Source organism: Malus domestica, chromosome 01, assembly GCF_042453785.1.
Source record: "Malus domestica chromosome 01, GDT2T_hap1".
NCBI lineage: Eukaryota > Viridiplantae > Streptophyta > Magnoliopsida > Rosales > Rosaceae > Malus > Malus domestica.
Window position 1 is genome coordinate 22,443,500 of NC_091661.1, and position 17,158 is coordinate 22,460,657.

At 36.5% G+C, this 17,158-nt stretch overlaps 2 protein-coding genes across 2 annotated transcripts; one reads left to right on the forward strand and one right to left on the reverse strand.

The window, feature by feature from the left end:
* The first annotated feature begins 9,294 nt into the window (after nucleotides 1-9,294).
* On the forward strand, nucleotides 9,295-10,101 carry LOC103417705 (uncharacterized). Its single transcript, XM_008355864.4, has one exon. It carries the CDS (start codon nucleotides 9,295-9,297, stop codon nucleotides 10,099-10,101), a length of 807 nt encoding a protein of 268 aa, XP_008354086.1.
* A 1,743-nt stretch (nucleotides 10,102-11,844) lies between these two features.
* Nucleotides 11,845-17,158, reverse strand: LOC139197464 (protein REBELOTE-like). Its single transcript, XM_070824915.1, has 13 exons — nucleotides 16,896-17,158; nucleotides 16,449-16,512; nucleotides 15,819-15,927; nucleotides 15,666-15,717; nucleotides 15,465-15,565; nucleotides 15,244-15,309; nucleotides 14,575-15,105; nucleotides 14,109-14,411; nucleotides 13,611-13,934; nucleotides 13,303-13,509; nucleotides 12,742-12,831; nucleotides 12,568-12,660; nucleotides 11,845-12,379 (listed from the first exon to the last, which is right to left on the reverse strand). Exons 1-13 carry the CDS (start codon nucleotides 17,005-17,007, stop codon nucleotides 12,107-12,109), a joined length of 2,325 nt encoding a protein of 774 aa, XP_070681016.1. The 5' UTR covers nucleotides 17,008-17,158; the 3' UTR covers nucleotides 11,845-12,106.

Consider the following 17,158-nt stretch of genomic DNA (forward strand, 5'->3'; position numbering starts at 1 on the left):
CATCAACCCCACACAATACAAAACATTCACATTGTATACACACTGCATACATACACACTGCAAACACAGTACATACATACACACACTACATACACTGCATACACTACACACACACTACATACACTACACACACACACTGCATACATACACACTGCAAACACAGTACATACATACACACACTCACATACACTACACACACACACTACATACACTACACACACACCCTGCAAGTACACACACAATGCATACATACATACACACACTGCATACACCCTGCATACACCCTGCATACATACACACTGCATACACAGTACACAAACACACACACTGTATACACCTTGCACACACAGTACACAAACACACACACACTACATACACTACACACACACACTGCATACACTACACACACACCCTGCAAGTACACACACAGTGCATACATACATACACACCATGCATACACCCTGCATACATACACACTGCATACACAGTACACAAACACACACACTGCATACACCTTGCACACACAGTACACACACACTGCACACACACACACTGCATACACACTCATTCACACACACACTGCACACACACACACTGCACACACACTCACACTCACACTCACACTCACTCACACTCACTACATACACTACACACACACACTGCATACATACACACTGCAAACACAGTACACTACACACACTACATACACTGCATACACTACACACATACACACTTATTCACACACACACTGCACACACACACACTGCTTACACACTGCACACACACTCACACTCACACTCACTCACACTCACTACATACACTACACACACACACTGCATACATACACACTGCAAACACAGTACACTACACACACTACATACACTTCATACACTACACCCTGCATACATACACTACACACACACTGCATACATACACACTGCAAACACAGTACACTACACACACACACTACATACACTACACACACACACTGCATACACTACACACACACCCTGCAAGTACACACACACTGCATACACCCTGCATACATACACACTGCAAACACAGTACATACATACACACACTACATACACTGCATACACTACACACACACTACATACACTACACACACACACTGCATACATACACACTGCAAACACAGTACATACATACACACACTACATACACTACACACACACACACACACTACATACACTACACACACACACTGCATACACTACACACACACCCTGCAATACACACACAGTGCATACATACAGACACACACTGCATACACCCTGCATACACCCTGCATACATACACACTGCATACACAGTACACAAACACACACTGTATACACCTTGCACACACAGTACACAAATGACACCGTAATCTTATATTATTACATACGAATCGAATAAATTCAAGATACAAGATCTTTGGACCAATTTTATGAATCAATATTCTGTTAAACGTCCTTGATTCGGTATCAATTTCCTAAGACACATAAAGCAGAATAATAGAGCAACAGAGTAAAACCAGAACTCAAACTAATCAATCGTGCCTCAAGAAGATCTCCCTATTTAGATCATATCACCAGATTCACCACATCCATTTCTACCAAATATCACGATGCAGACTATCCGTTCCAAACCATTAACGTAATCCGAATGAAACACTCAAAACCAAGAGCGATGCACACATCTAAACATAAAGTTGATAAAAATCTCAACATTAAAGAACCATTTCAACTATATTGGCATAGAAGAAAAACCAAACGTCTGTGTGTGTGTATACATATGCAACTCAACCACTACATTCCTCATCGAAACTTTTGATTCGTTTATAAAATTAAACAAACAACAATTACCAAAATCAAATTAATCCGAATTCCAACTAATAAACAACCTAATCAAATCATACATCGATCAAGCAAACCAATCAAATCTCCACAATTTCCATCAATAATTTTCAATCAATGGATTTGATTAGATCCAATAAATACCTAAACAGATCCAACGATGATATTGTTGATGGGGATGAAGATCAGCTTGACGAAGAACCCGACGAAACCCATCACGACGAACCCGATCGCTGTCCGGAGCGCGACCTTGGAGAATTCTACACGACAATCAACCATCAAATCTCATCAATTACACATGCATATCAAAGAATATAACTTGTGAGAAAACACAGATCCGACCCGAATGCTGAATTACCTTTGCGATCGGGCTTGTGACAGCGCTTGACGAGGCGAATGCTGTCCTTGGAGAACTCTCGGAGCAGATCTGTTACGTGAAGACGAGGGAGCGGACGACGAGAGGAACAGATGAGGAGCAGGATGCAGATGAGGGCGACCAGGATGCAGCTGACGGCGAGCAGGACGCAGAGATGAGGATGAGGAGGACGACGTGAGGGAGGAGGTCTTACGAATCCGGACGTTTTTGGGGTGGTTCGCTAAGAACTGCTAGCGAAGGGTTTAATCCGTGCGAGTCGGATCTAATCCCATTAAACGTAATCCTTGCCCCTACCAAACATCAGACTACAATACCAATTAGTGTAGTCTAGTCCAGTCCCCCCTAAGAAGGTCAAACAAACACGCCCTAAGGGTAATATTAGGAAGACCAAATTCTCAAACCAAATTTTGTTAACCAAATGATGTGATTATTGATGATTGAATTATTACTAAAATTCTGATTAACCTATTTACTTTGTATTTGTGACATATCATTTGGTTTACAAATTTAATTAAAAATTATTATCCTCCTCGCATTATCCTTAACCTAAGTATCGTGGCTCATTTTCATCCCAAACATATCTTTCCAATCCTCTAGAAGTCATCAAAAACAAAATCACTTACTTTCCCATCAAAAAGGAAAAGTAGTCGGGAAACTTATCAACCACTCACAAATGGCCAATCCATCGATGGCTTCAACCTTTGTTTTCTATTGAAACAATCCTCATCATAATATATTAAACAGAAGTTATAATTTTGTAAATAGACAACGTAAAAAATAAAAACCACAACAACTTAGTCACTAGTTTCTCAACCGTCGAATCAGACCTTTACTTAGAAGGGAATTGGATCCTCTCTTGAGCAGGAGATTAGGATCTTCCTGACCCACTAACACAGGTCGTTGAATCAAAATCTAACGGCTACAATTATCATAACTTTTAAAAATACCTCATGTTTATAACCGTTGAATCAAAATTCAACAGTCCGCGTTATTGGATCAAGAGGATCCTGATCTCCTGCTCAGGAGAGGATCCAATTCCACTTAGAAGTGGCACATATGCAATACAACTACAAGACATATATTTTAGGGATTATTGATGGACCACACATGTATTGTTGGCAGGTTGTCTCTGCATGCTCACTGCTGACCGATTCCTTCCTAATATTTGACTTGGAAACCACGATATATTATAGCTTGCTGTCTTCTGGAAGTAATATAATATTGATAAAATAAAATGTTAGCATCAACTAGGAGGAATGCTGTGCATGCAGACATACCTGATGTGGACGAGTGAAAGTACCAAGAAGATGGGATTACCGGCTTGCTCACCAATGCATGCAGGCATATCTTAGACTAGGCTTGGTCACCAAGATATCTATGGCTTCTACGCACATTGCTTCTCAGTGTGCATCAATGTGCATGCATGGACCACACCTGCTAGAAGCCTAGAATGTATATATTAGGAATTTAGGATTTATAAATGATTTTGTTGTTGAAATGTTTTGATATCCTAATAAACCTCTAAATTTAACGGAAAAATAGATAGAGTTAGTGAAAAGGATCAATATATGGAACAACATACAGTTAAGTTTGAAAACTAAAGAAACTAATATGAGAGTTCAAGAACTAAAATTAAATTAGGGATAAAATTCAAGAACCATTGCTACAATTAAGCTCAAAATTCCCATATATGTTTTATACATTGAAAGAGATATTGGCCTAGAAAGAAGGGGAGTCGATCACAAAATTTTGAGTACTTGAATAAATTCGTTTAACCAATTGACATACAAACCCCTTGTATTTAAAGAACATATATGTCACATGAGTAACGCTAGGGAGACCAAATTTCTAAACAAAATTTTGTAAACCAAATAATGTGGATGTTGATGATTTGATTACTACTTAAGTGTTGATTAACGTGACACGTCATTTGGTTTGCAAGATCTTGCGCGACGAACAAAACGTCGCGCAAAAGGACTTTGCGTGACGTAGACAGGCGTCGCGCAAAACAACTTTGCGCGACGCTGAAGTTTCTACGTCGCGCAAAGATATTTTGCGCGACGTTTTGTGTTTTGCGTCGCGCAAACATACTTTGCACAACGAAATTTACTCCGTCGCGCAAGATTTCGTCACGCAAACGTGTTTTTCTACTAGTGCTCATTTGTACATGTAATATCAGTTTCCTTACCATATAATATGAACCCTAACTTAGACTGCGTTTCAAAACAACGTTTGAAGCGACTGAAGTACTAGCAAGAATACCTTGAAGACCACGCAATGAAGGGATAAGTTAACCAGTAAACAAGTTAACCAAGAAATAATTAAACTGTTAGCAAACGGCTTCACTGGGATACGATGCTGCTTAATCAAAGTTAATTTGATTCCTAAACTTGACTAGTCTATATTCTTTCTGATTAGTAGTTTTCTGGACTTCCTATGCATAAGGACAACAAGGACGAATCCGACGCAAATTTGTTTGACGATATAAGATGTTACGACTTATTTGGACTTTAAGAGTTGAACGCAATAACTAGCTTTTGCTTTTTGATCAACACAACAACACGTCTTTGAAGCCTCTTCATACATTCACACAATTTGTCGTATCTTCTTGAACTATTAAACCAAAAGGAACCAATTGAGCTTTCTTTCTAACAACGAAATTTGAAAAGAAAAAAAAAAACAACGAGATTATTGTAATATTTTTGAACCTTCATTCCTCTTAATAATAATAAATTTTAAAAAAACAACAAAACTTATTTTAGCGTCATGACTACATTCTCACGTAGTATTACTAATTTCAATTAATATAAGCTGACAGCATAATTGGTAATTAATAGACTTTGAGTATAATTTATTAATAAATACACATGTTATAAGATGAATCGTTACTGTGTAATACCACATGACGGTATGATTGTCACCCAACGCACTAGAGTAAATTCAAAAAGTTTGTTTTTCCCCTTCCTAAGACCTACTCTAACCCTTGAAGTAAAACTCAAATTTTAGGTTTTAAACTTATTCCAACTTGCTCCAACCCTTGGGGTAAATATGAGTTAAAAATCAAAACTCATTTTTGGGGCAAATTTAGCCCAGGATTAGTGGGGCTGACCCACTATATATTTATATTTTTTTTAGTTTTATATTTATAAATTCATTGAATCCAACGGTTAAGATCTAATTTGATGAAATTCAATGGTAAAAAAAAATATTTAACGGTCCAAGTTTAAATTTAATGGCTAAAGTAATTTAAAAAAAAATTCTTTTATGTGTTTCATATTTTTTTCATAGTGTTTAACAAGTTTTATGATGTCGGTTAGTGATTTTTCAATATTTGTTAGAATCTAAATATTTTTAGGTTAAAATGTTCATAAAATTAAATTAGGATAGTCTACATACTTTTTTTTCTTTTAAAAAAGTTAGTTTAAGAAAAAAATTAGCCTAAATTCATTTTTTAATATGAGACTAAATTTTTAATTCAAAATGATTTGAGCAAAAAAACTGTTTTTGGGTTAAAACCTAAAATTTTATGGACTAAAAATTTTAAGTTTTAACCCAAGGATTGAAGATGGTCTAAGGAAAAAATATGCCATGATGATATTACTGGACATTGTTTTGACCTTAACTAACAAATTTTGTTCGAGAAGTTGAAAACAGTGTTTAGCTAGATCGATTTTCATTTCCCTCCATAAAATGTGGCATTGATTATTGATTAGACTGCTTGACTACATTATTGATCATTTTTAGGGACAAGGATTGTCTACCCTCTTATTTTTTGTGCCCTTCCATGCCCTCCTGTTTTGTGTGGTCACGGTTAAGCCACGTTAACGTTTTATATTGTTTTTTTATAGAGATAATAATTAAGACAAAAATGAATAGTAATATAAAATGTTGACGTGGCTTAACCGTGACCACACAAACAGGAGGGCATGGGAGGGCACCAAAAATAGGAGGGCAGACAATCCTTGTCCCATTTTTAGTGCTTTGAAGTAGGGCTGGGTGCAGTTGAAAAACCGTGCCAAATTCCTTGTGCCACATATCAGCCACATATACATAATTACAAAAAATCAATTACCGCTAGCTAACCGTCTTTTTGCTGTTGCCAAAAATCGGTTTAGCCAAAATTATTGTCTGGTTCGGTTGGTAAATGGCACAACCGGTGGTTTCCACTTCTTCCTCACTATCTTCTAGTTACAGAGGCTCATTTTGATTTTCAGATTGGGGTGCTTGTTCTATTGCATTGTGTGGTTCATTTTGGGTTAATCCATGTTGTGCACTAGCGGTTGATTGGCTAGACTCCATCATCCTAAACATAAGCAACACATATACATTCAAAATCATATATATGTACATGTATATATAGTATCAGTAATCATCATGCTATCAATTTTGTTAACAATATTTTCTATATTTATTATGGCATGAATCATATACATATACATATATTTTTTAAACCCTAAAACTAAGGAGTCAACAGTCAAGCATGTAAAAAATAACTAAAATATCTAAATAGAAAGGAAAATATATATATATATATATTGGTAGGTATGGCATACCGCCGGCATACAAAATCAATTACCAAAGCCATGCCATTAATTGTCGGTTTGGTAAAATGCCAACCGATTATAAAAAAATGCCAAAACTATATACCATACCATTATGAGCCAACCGGTATGGTTCGGTCGGTAAATCCGTTTATGGCAAAATTTTCCACCCCTACTTTGAAGTATGCCAAAAATCTAGAATACGTATTTTACTATACAATTATCAAATGAGACGGCCTATGCGAAGGAATTTAAGGTTCTACTATAAATTTAATTGGCAAAATGAAGAGTAGCATAATTTGTTTATAAGTTCATACAAAGTCCTTTTATTAATGTGAGATTTATTCTCAATACCATACATTATGGATACAAGTCACACATACCCCCCGACCCGTCCTCATATTATACCTTCATAACATATAATAAAAAAATACTAATTAAAAAAATCTCATATTATTCTCCATCAATTAATGTTATAGGAGTGATGATTCTTGTCGGATTCTCTTTGTGACAATTTTGGGAATCTTCAAATCACATATGTTCATCATACATCATGAGGTCAAAAATTATTGTAATTTTTTTATTTAAAATTGAATATAAACAATATCTAACAAAAACTAGTTGCACGATGTACGATTAACGGATGTGATTGAAAAATTCCCGAAATTCTCTCAATGAGTATCAAGAAATAATCCTCTCTCATGTTATAGTTCGTGAATATATTATTATATATTATTGTTTTATTTTTTATTTTTAGTTTTCTTAAGTCACGGGTGTCTCCCTTCTTAGGGTGCATTATTATTATTTAATCAAATATCCATATTATAAAACAAAAAATAATAATATTATAAGTTGATGGGACCATCCTACAAAAATTATATATTTTAGCTAGAACACATAATAAAAAATAATCTGCGATGATCTCTTTGTAATTTAGTTATTCCTAAGAAATACATGATCAATCACTTTTAAATTTGCTATTAAAAGTAAAAATTAAAATCTACAGGTTAAGTGATCATCAATTTTTAATCACCAAGCAACTAGAAAATCAACATAAGCTCCTAAGTTTGATTGTATTTCTTTTGTTCATGTTTTTACATAAGACAGTTTTGTGGCAGAGATAAATTAACAGATTTAGAGCATAATTAAGCATCTTCAAATCGTGTTTGGCTTGATTTTATTCCTTAACACTTTAACTTTTCTATAGGTTGTCCTAGACGCTTTTATATTTTATTTTATCTTACAAAACAAACAAACCATATCATCATCTTGGTGTAGGCTAGCTACGAAGCCTCCTCCTCCTCTATGTTGACCCAAAAGGAATGAACCATGCGGTGACGAGAAAAATAGCCCTCATAGATATAAACAAACACAAACATTTCCAGAGCTGTCGCCGGTCTTGGGTGCCAAGATTAGCCAATCTAGCGGCACATTGCCTTACGTCGGTTGGTTTTTTGGAGATGTGTGACTGTGTTTGGGTCGACCGGCCCCCATCTTCGATGATTCATGTTTTGAATAAGGATGGTTTCCCATGTCTTCATTGAGAGGTGGTGGCGATGCTAGGGGTGATGCGTCTTTGCTTGTATCCTTTTCATCTCTGTTCTTTTAGTTGTGCCTTGTTGGGTGTTTGCCTCCTTGTAGGCTTTCTTGTACCTTTTGGCTTCGGCCTTGGAATGCATTTCCTTGTTCCAAACAAAAAAAAAAAAAAAAAAAAAAAAAACACACACACAAACATCCAAACAAAGAACCATAAGAAAATATCATCCCATTGAACCCATCTAGAAGACTTCAACACAAAGTCCCCCCTCCCAACCTTTTTTATTGGGTAATGTCAAGGAAACTGAATTTGTAGACAAAATTTTATAAATTAAAAGGAAAACTAATAAAAATGGCTTGATAAATTTGAGTTTTAACGATAAGAACAAGGGTAAAGTGAATAGTACTAGAATTGACTTTTTAGTTTTAAGATGTGGTTTTTCGTTAAAGTGAACAGTACCGAGAGCTTTTCGTTAAAGTTTCCTAAGTTAAATGATATGAAAGTTAATAATTAAATTATTACTTAAACGTTAATAAACATATTCATTTATATTAATAACACATCATTTAATTTGTAAATTTTATTTATAAATTTAATTTCCTATCGTTATCGTTTTTATTTTATTATTTTCCACATAGCCTGCTTTTCTAGAAGAGCAAGTAAATTCAAGAATACTGTCACACCGTCTTATTTTCTTACGTGACTTTCCGTCTAACAGTCTGCTCCTTTTAACCTTTTATTTATTTTTTATTTTTAATCCACTATTTTTCTATTTTCTTTTGTGACTTTCCATCTAGAAGCCAATAAGTCATCCCTATCAAAAGTTCAAAACTTAACCCACAAAAGGCTCAAAGAATCCCAATTTAATATATGAATATGCTCACTTGTGAGCCTCTTATATATATTTGGGTACTTCTGGTTCTCTCTCTTCACAAACCACAACAAACCCAGCTCAGTAGATCACTGTTGGACGTCCCAAAAAATGGTTGCCCTAGTAACCCAGCAAAACCCAGCACCTCTAGGAGAAAAGGAAGAACAATTCCAAGACCAAGATCCCTACGAAGCTGAGGAAACCCTATCTCTCTGCGATCTCCCCAGACACAGTGACTCAGCTTGTTGGGATGACTTCTCCAAAGACTACCAAAGCTCATCGTTCGACCGCGACGAAGACAACTTCTTTGAGTTCTTCAGCGAGGAGTTCACCCCCTCGACGTACCCAGCAGAGAAGGACATAATCTTTTGTGGAAAACTCATACCCTACAACAAAGAAGCACCAAAATTTGCAGCAGAAAAAGGTCATCAGAAGATCAAGAGCCAAGAAACCGGAAGCAACGCGAGAAGCGTCAACTTTTCGAAGAAGAAAGGATTTTTTAGGTCGTGGAGGTCTTACCACTTCCACAAGGTAACCAAACCCTCCAAAACGGCCAAGACTTCGAAGCCGGAAAGTCCCACACCGACAAGTTACAGAAAGTGTGAGGTGAATAAAGTGTCTATACTTTCCAAAACGCCGTCGAAGTCTAAGTGGTATGTTTTGATGTTTCAAATGGCGAGGCTTCCGTCGGAGATGGAGCTGAAAGACATAAAAAACCGGCAGAGCCGGCGGAGCCCTTCGACAATGTTTAGGTCCTTTGATGAAGAGAGTGATGAGATTGCCGGGGCTAAGGGTACTAAGGGAATTAAAAGTGATGGTAATAGTAGGACAAAGGGGTTGTGGGGGCTGTTGAGGGCGGCGGTGGGGTGTGGCAGCCCACATGCAGACGCCGTTGTAAGGGAAGGCCTTCTTTATTAGCTGGTGTCAGTTCGAGTTGCCGAATTTTGATTGGTGCTCAGCTCACACGTGCGGGATTTCTTAGGTAGCCCAGATTGACCTTGCAATCTTAATTTGTGGGATGTTCATTGTATTATACACATGGGGAGGATAGGAGAATATTATGAGGAAGCATATATAAGATAGTGACTTATATAACCAAATTTTCGCAATATTAGAATCCTACATTTTGTAATTTTATTTTTTTGTAATTGGATGAATGAATATGACTAATTGGAACCCCATAACTAAGAGTATGATTAACATTACATTTATTTTGTTGTCTAACAATGGCAATTGTGTAGGAGACGTAGATCATGGCAGTGTGTTCACCCTCCTGCACTCAAATTTTGAATTCCTAATATCTACAAATTAGAGTAGTTTAAAATATGAGTATTGTTTAAAAATTGGTGATTGACATAATTTGGCTGAAATACTTGATTCAAGGGTCATGTATAATTTGGTGCCATATAATGGGTGAGATCCAAAGAGGATCTATTTCCCCCTTCATTCATCTTCTCAGGCAAAAGAATACAGGGCTGAAGTACTTGTTCCGAACAAATCGAGGATCTCGTCGAGGATTTAGCCCCACTGCATGCTCTGACGCTGAAAAGAGGTTTAGCCCCAACCAGCTGGCTATGAAGATTCGAACCCAGACATCAAAAAAGAATTCCAAAGTCTTGCCCACCGAACCAACATCTCATAGTACCAAAGACAAAATCTTCATCGACCAATTCTAAAAATATTAGGAGCTAATCAGGCGGTTGGCGGAGTCTAGCGTCCATCTAGAAAGATTATGTGGATTTAAGTAAATTTATTATACATCGTATAAATAAGTTCTTATTTATACTTAAAAAGATACATAATTGTATTGGGATACGTAAATTGCATAATATAATGAACTATAAATTGCAAAGTATTAAAATATAGGGAATTGATATTAGCACTCTAAAAATATCATTCAACACTCCAAACTTTCTATATTAAGAAAGAAAAATACACTTGCGGGTGTAAAATGAGATTTTTGGAGTGCCAATAACACTTCCCAAAATATATTGAGAACATGGGAAACAATCGTATAATAAGTAAGAGTCACAACCTAGGCACCCTTGCTTAATTCTCTGTATAAGTGAGAGTAGCAACCTAGGCGGGCTACGCGAATGCCTAAGCAAGTCTAGGCACCCTTTCTTAATTTTTAAAACCCTAGGGATTAATCGGGGTGGTGATCCACTGCCTAGCTCCTAAATGGGGCCTAAGCAGCGCTAGGTAGGAATTTTTAGAACAATACCTTATACCTCTATATGAACAGAGATGAAGGAAATAACAATGTGTCTTGATAATTTTTTCTCTTGTTCCATAGCTTGATTGAAGGATCTGGCTCTAAGTTAATACTTTAAAAACAGACTTGATGCCCTTTAATTTAAATTAAACAATATTTGCAAATAACGCGTTATGTGTGCCTAAATACACATAAATACGTGATTTATTATAATAATTTCATAATAATTATGTACCACAGATTGGTAGTGGCATTTCGTATCGGCTTATAATTTATATATGCCAAGTGCCGGCCTTCTTTTCCTTTTCTACTTTGCTTTTTTCTAGAACCAAAGACTGCAAGGCAATACATACATACATACATATACGAACTTAAGACATCGTCCAGCATTTGGCATTTGGCATTCGGAAGAAAAACACCGTTTTAAAAAGCAATAGAAAAAGATATAAGAAGAAATGTTTTCTCATTAGCAATGGGAGTTCACCTCTGCATGTACGTTAAACAAAACTTTCCTCATAACATTACAAGCAAAGCAACAGCCTATATGTGTTTGTTGATATAGGGAACACTGACCTAATATGTCTGGTTCTGCAATAAGATATCTATAAGCTTAAATGACTACATCAAAACTGGAAATGATTACCAGAAGGATCAAAATTTGCTCGGCGAATCTGATGAGGGTTCAGGAATTGGTCATTTCAGAACGATTTACGATTCAGACTTTTCTTCTCTCCTCATCTTTCCTTGTCTGTCACCATTTATAGACGCATTGGCTTTTCTTTTCTCCGAATGTTTACCATTGGCACCTGCCTTGTCATTTTGAGGCTGCTTTCTTTTCTTTCCTTGGCTGCCGCCATTAGTAGACGCGTTGGCCTTTCTTTTCTCCGAGTGTTTACCATTGGCACCTTCAGTTACCTTGTCATTTTGAGGCCGCTTTGTTTTCTTTTGTGTTTTCTTGTTGATTTTCTCCGCTTCAGAGAACTGCATCAAGTACCACAACAGGAATTAAAATTTAATGAGTTTGCTAAGAAAAGGTTGATTCTGACTGCCTTTACACCAAAAATGTCATTGTGCAATAGCTAAACTACCCCCATAGTTAACATTCAAGGTGCCATACCTAGTCAATCGAAAACAGTAAGAACACAAAAATAAGGTTAAGTATGTTGCACCTTTTCAAATAGAGCCAAATCTCTAGAAGTAGCCTTGTCGATGATGCTTTTATAATATTGTGCAAACGGAGTATTGCCACTATGCTTTTCTAGCTGCATATTAACCATTTAACATATAAAAAACAAGCTGCATTCGTCAAAGTAATAAAAATAACGACCATAATGGTTGCAAACCTGGAGAAATGATTCTACAGATTGTTGATCTTTTGGTGAAAAAGGCACCTCGTCTCTCTTCTTCCGCACAAATTCAATGTTTTGCTCCACCTGCAGTGCAAGCAACAGAACCTTTTTGTCACATCACAAAGATAATTCGTAAACACATTAACTTGATTGCCAGCCATGGAGGCCGAGGAAGCAGTTTATTAACAATGTTGGGGAGTTTGCAAAGGCCAACAAAGGAACCATTACTGTGTCACTGTCTCAGACATTATTTTTCATATAATAGTTTTATTTGAATTTGCATCACAAAAACCAAGGAAATTATGATTTTTTTTACGATGGATGCCCCAGACACACAATAATATTAGTACATCCTGCATTTAAAGACAGCCCAAATAGTGGGAGTCCAAAGGGTTCCCATTTTTATTGAGGTCCGACCTTCAAGCAAATTTTCTACTCAAGATGACGCTAGGATAAGAGAGACCTATGTCTCTGAGTGTCCCTATATCTGGAAAATAAATTCGTTTTCAAGGAGACAGATGCAAGTAAAAGACTAAATCTTCTATGAGGCTATACCTGATCAATGAAGCGCTTCACTATACGCTTGAAACTCTCTATAGTAGTTATCTCATGGAACTTCCTCAAGCGAACGAGGGGAATAGTCGCCAGATCAGGAAAAGAAATATGATAGCTCCACTGAGCAAAATGCGCTGAAAGCAGCTCGAGAACAGATACAACACACTGTTCTTGAAAGTTCCTTGATTTTAACCAATTCTTTGGAAACTGCACCAAAAATATGTACTAACAATAATAAATCAAAAAAGCAGACTGTATAACTCAATTGTAAACACACTTTTCTATCGGTAAAGTTACGAATTCCTAACCTTTACAGAACACATCATATTGGTGTCTTTTCCAGGTTTACCAACATCCTTGCCAATTTTATATTCCAAAATATCCACCACTAAAGAGGCAATAGGAATAAAAATTCCTGAGGAAGATGAGAGCTGATTCAACCATTGAATGCATTTGACTCTTAAAGGCAAATATCTAGGTCCAGAAAACAAGACAGCCACTCCGTTTATAATCTGAATGATCATAAAGAGCAACGGTTGAAGATCATAATCAGGTATGTTAGCTGATATAAACATAACCCATAGATCAATGCAATTAGTGTATTGCCAACCGCATATCTTCTTGACAGCTTCCTGGCCATAGAAAATCAGGGAGAACTTCAGTATATATCATTGGTACATCCGAAATACCATAACTTCTTATAAACTACACTCTCACACACATAAACAAATAACTTGAAAGAGGAAAAAACTCAGTTTCAGAATTTAATTAAACAAGCACCAATAGGATTGAATTAGTGACAACACCTTCTTCTTTGTAAGCAGACCCTGCTTCAGTATTTTAGAAAGTTGCTTGATGGACACCATTGCTTTACTAGATGCTTTCTGCAGATCCACAGAGCATAGCTCAACAAAGGAGTTTCTTAGAAACTGTACGTGTTGAAATAGAACAGGCTCCATAAATTGGCAATGACCAATAAATGATTTATATGTGTTAATAAAGCAGGTGTCAAAGCAATCAGAGCGAAAAACAGAAGCTACATCGCGTATGATGAAAAAGGATAGAGATGATATAGTTCCTTTCCCTGTTGCCCACAGATGAACAGCAATCTGCAGTTTCAAATAGTAGTGTTAAGCATGAGTTGCACGACCTATATAGTAATTAGTAAGTAAACAAGCACGATGATGGATAAAGCATCTGTATACAGAATGATTTGGTGCGTTATATAGATAAATTGAGTTTGAACTATTTTTTTCATTCATTTAGAAATACCTTGATAAGTCTGCGGAGCAGAGAAGGGAAAGCAACAAAAAATGTCAATGAAGCTCTGATCCGTGCTAAGGAGAAGGCCAATATCTCAGATTCATTAACCTCATTCAGCAGTAAAAGGGTACTCCTCAAATATGATTTTATCAGTGGCTTAAGAGTATTCCATTTTGAATTCTTGCTTAAGTCCAAACTCTTCTCTTTCTTGGGATTGGAGCTTGATATGCCCATTAGCCCCCTAAATATATTATCAGCCTCATTAAGCATGAACATTAATATCTTGCAAAGGGTTTCACTGTTCTGAATTCCACAACAAGAATCAGCATCAAAGTCCCTGGTTGATTCAGCTCCATAGTGGCATGCAGCACGGTACCCATTTAATAGACTAGTAAGCGCAGGCACACTTTGGTGCTCTTTGACTAGTTGACACAAAGAATCAATGGCAGAGCTGGTCAACAACTTGCTAATGTGAGTGTTAACACCATCCACATTCTCTGGCTGCATATCATCCTCGCTCATCTCATCCTCATCGGCATACTGTAACATGCACGTGCATAATCAGGAGAAAGAAGAGACAACAAACAGCCAATCCTGCAATCTAAAACTGCACACAAATGTACTGCCCCAAACAAAACTCAAAAACTGAAGCTAAACTTCACAATAGATATAACTTGCCTTTTTGTTTCTGAACTGTTCAGATCGCTTATGATAGCCATTGAGAAAGTTAGAAAAATCTGGGTCCTGAAAAATTTCCAAGCAAACACGATCATTAAAAAGAAAACGAAACAATTTGATGGGAGGTGGAGAAAGATGGTTGGTAGGATGAGCAAAATGGGGTGGTAATTGGTAAAAGAAACAATCTTCTTAAAAAAATTAAGTAATAACCATGCCATTACCTTTTCCTTCAATTTGTCTAATTTTTTCATTTTCTTCGCAAGTTCAAGTTGAATTTCCCTGTTCTGCACAGATAAATCACTACCACTACTGCCCAAATTTCCTGCATATAAATGTCATAAAAATGTAAAGGGGAGAGGAGAAGAGAAGAAAAATTAATATCGGAATGATACCAAATCAACAGATGGCAATAATGGCCTCACCTTCTTGTGAATTCTCAGTTTCACCATGAGGTAGATGCAGATCACTTGATTCCTAATCATACATTGAAAGAAAATAAAAATTCAATCCAAAAAAAAATCCCAGTAAAGTGACTGAAGCTAAGAAGAGTTCCCAGGAAAATGTGCTTTCAATACCTCTGAAAGATACCCATCACTGTCTGAATCATCTCCAAACACATCATTCTCATCTTCACTGAATATCGCATCAAGAGGAGTGTCTTCTATGTATTCTCCTTCAGTATTTCTGAGAACAATTTTTTCAAATTAGCGTTTCTGTAATGATGGTATAACACTACAATGCAGTTAAAGTAAACTACAAAATGAAAGTACGTAGTGAAACTTAAAAACGCATTGGCTTCGTTTGTTTCAATGGAAAACAGTTCAACAGGAAAGTTTTCTGGATGCAAAATATCCTGATGCTTAATTGACGTGTAAAACATTTCCTTAGTTTTTCTTCTTCTTCTTCAGGAAATGCTATCTTCGAGGAAGAAAAGTTTTCTGGCGCTTCAGTTAGAATGTTAGATTGAAGCCTTAAAATCAAGAAAAACATTCTCTGATTTTCCATTTTTCCTCAACGTTTGACATATATCTATTATTTTTCTGGAAAACGTGGTCTCCAAAGTTCAATCCTCCTAACGGAAAATACTAAACGGCAGAAAAATAAAAACTAAAAAAGAAGCGAAGAAGATACAAGCACTATAAAGAATGGCATTCAAAAAGTACATGTTCTAAACCCTGAAATGCGAAAAATGCCCCACTTCGTACCTTGCATTAGACAACTCTACTGCGTCCTTTTTCTGTTCTTTACCGCCATCTTCTTTCCCACCTTCTGCAACAATCGAATTAACATATTTCCACAATCAGAAATCAGAGAAGCGAGAAACAATCTCCAAATACAAAGAAAACACAAAAAACAATTAAAACCCACAAAATTAAAGAAAACCCAAAACTCCACGCATTCAAAATCTAAAACTTTCACAATTCACAATACACACGCCATATCCCACATAAAATACACAAATTATAAACAAAATGTAACAACAACCCAAACAAGAACACACCAAAAGAAGCAAGTTCCAAATTTTTATTTATTTTCTACTCAACCCAAGTTTCAAACTTTTAATCAGTAAGCCACACGGGTTTGTTGTAGTTGTAGAATAAATATCTATACATATACATATAGTTATAGAGAGAGAGAGAGAGAGAGCATACTCTTGGAAGTTTTCCTTTTGTTGAACTTGGAATTCAACTTGCGATTTTTTCTGAGAACGGACTGGAGATTCTTCTTCGAGAACTTCCTTGCCTTCTTCCCCAGCTTGCCCATGGCTGCTCAATTCTCTCTCTCTCCCTCGTCAGCCTGCAATGGAGGAAGGAAGCTGCGTCGTCGTTTTTCGTTAGGCGCCTCACACCGTCGCAGGGTACGAGCTTCCCTTCGTTTAACCTGATTTCGGCTTCCCCACACCCTCAACCCCAAA